We start from the raw sequence: 1,847 nt of genomic DNA on the forward strand, positions 1-1,847 counted from the left end.
AAATAAAAATATAATAAAAATAAAATAATATCAATCTGCAGGCGGATGGTCGTCGTTGTCTCCACGTGACGTGCCGCTATCTCGACGGGTGCCTGATGTGCCAGGAGCCTACAAGAAACATATCAAAAGCATGATTTGCATATCTATAAATAAAAATATATAAATCATTAAATTAATACAAAAATATATATTTAATATTATGTGTTTACCTGAGATGAACCATACATCTCTAATAAAGATGTAAGGCGATCAATCTGTCCCCTCATGGCCTGCATCTCGGCACGGCTCTGTCGCATCTCCTCCATCTCAGCGGCACGACTCTGTCTAATCTCCTGTATCTCCGCCTCGAGTCTGCGAACGCGTGAATCCTGAGCATCTGCTGCAGCATGCTGCGTATATCTACTAACCTCAGATAACTGAGTGGGGGTGACTCCTACTCCATAATCCCTCACTCGGCCGTAGCGCTCTGGTCCCATCAACTCTGTGAACACTTCGGCCTCGATACGGCTCTGCTGCGTAGATGCTGCGGACTCGTCGTCACGCTCCGCAATGAGAGATGTAGCCCTCTCCTGTATTTTTTTTGAAAACAAGAGTTATACATTAATAGCTAACAAAATTAAATTTAAATCATTGCAAAAAATATAATATTAATAATGCCGTACATATAAATCTCTCGACTCATCTCGAACAAAAGTACCATCCTGATGAGTATGAGTCATCCAGTAAAACTCCACTTGTCCGGGTTCCCTCCCATGCTCATCCTCCTACACAAATAATTTTAATTTTAAGCAAACAGTTATAATAATTTAAAAAAATATATGAGTATCATGATACAGACATGGTCCACGATACATAATGATATTAGTTATATAAATATTTCAACATAAAAATTAAAAGTTAATTATGAAAGTTTAAGGAACATACAAACTCCTATCGGAGTCGTACATAACTCTTCGACCCCGATGTATGAGGAACAGACTGAGCTGCTCGTGCAGCTCTACCAATAGCAGAATAAGTCTGTAAAATAAAGTAAAGAACTTGTTATATATATAATATATAATAAAAATTAATATTTTTATAAAATATTTAGAAAAAAAAGATAATAAACAGATAATATACCTGTGCCCTCTCGGAGAACCAATAATGAACCAACTCCATCCACTGATGAGGGGGTACATCAGGAGGACAATTCCTAGCAACCTCCTCCTCTGTCATACCCTGTCTCATATAGTCCTTCTTCAATTGTGCTCTATATTCTTTCCATTTGCGGTTGAGAGACTTCATTACAAAATCATGAGTGGATGGAGGGAGAACAAACTTGCTCTATAAAAAAAAATTAAATGAAATAAATTATATAAATGATTAACAATTAATATACAGTATGAACATCAATTCATTACTTCTATAACTCGGAGGAGCTCAACTTTGTACGTTGGAAGCATGTCATTCCATTTTGCATAGCCCAACGGACATAGCTGAGGCCTCCGAGCAACAGTCCCCAAAAATGAAGTCAATAAGCAGGCAGCTTTCTTAATTGGCTGACCTAGCTGATTGCACTCCACAACAATCCTCTCACCCTCACGCATCTGCCACACATCTCGTACTACTGTGGATCCGCGTCTGGGGCATACTCTCCCGGATCCGTCTGCAAAAAATACATAAAAGTAACTATATCATAAATATACATAAAATGAAATAAAAAAAAAATTTACATGAAAGATAATATATACCCTGCACGTGTATCTCATCATCTGGCTGATGAACAGGAGGATCGTGCTGTGCTGATGATGAAGGACAGGGCTCAGAATGCTGTGCAGCTGAACTGGCCTCAGGCTGCTGTGCTGAAG

General features: G+C 38.7%; 1 protein-coding gene across 1 annotated transcript; it reads right to left on the reverse strand.

Moving 5' to 3' along the window:
- On the reverse strand, positions 1-1,317 carry LOC140856085 (uncharacterized). Its single transcript, XM_073253252.1, has 5 exons — positions 1,120-1,317; positions 925-1,017; positions 663-764; positions 210-569; positions 1-108 (listed from the first exon to the last, which is right to left on the reverse strand). Exons 3-5 carry the CDS (start codon positions 717-719, stop codon positions 31-33), a joined length of 495 nt encoding a protein of 164 aa, XP_073109353.1. The 5' UTR covers positions 720-764; positions 925-1,017; positions 1,120-1,317; the 3' UTR covers positions 1-30.
- Positions 1,318-1,847: the final 530 nt, after the last annotated feature.

Source organism: Elaeis guineensis, chromosome 3, assembly GCF_000442705.2.
Source record: "Elaeis guineensis isolate ETL-2024a chromosome 3, EG11, whole genome shotgun sequence".
NCBI classification, from domain to species: Eukaryota; Viridiplantae; Streptophyta; class Magnoliopsida; order Arecales; family Arecaceae; genus Elaeis; species Elaeis guineensis.

Bases quoted from the DNA above. Each gene is read 5' to 3' on its own strand.
- LOC140856085 (XM_073253252.1), bottom strand. From the start codon at position 719: ATGACTCATACTCATCAGGATGGTACTTTTGTTCGAGATGAGTCGAGA. The intron at 570-662 runs GTACGGCATTAT...AAAAAAATACAG, and splicing joins ATGAGTCGAGAGATTTATAT to GAGAGGGCTACATCTCTCAT. The intron at 109-209 runs GTAAACACATAA...TGTTTCTTGTAG, and splicing joins AGATGTATGGTTCATCTCAG to GCTCCTGGCACATCAGGCAC.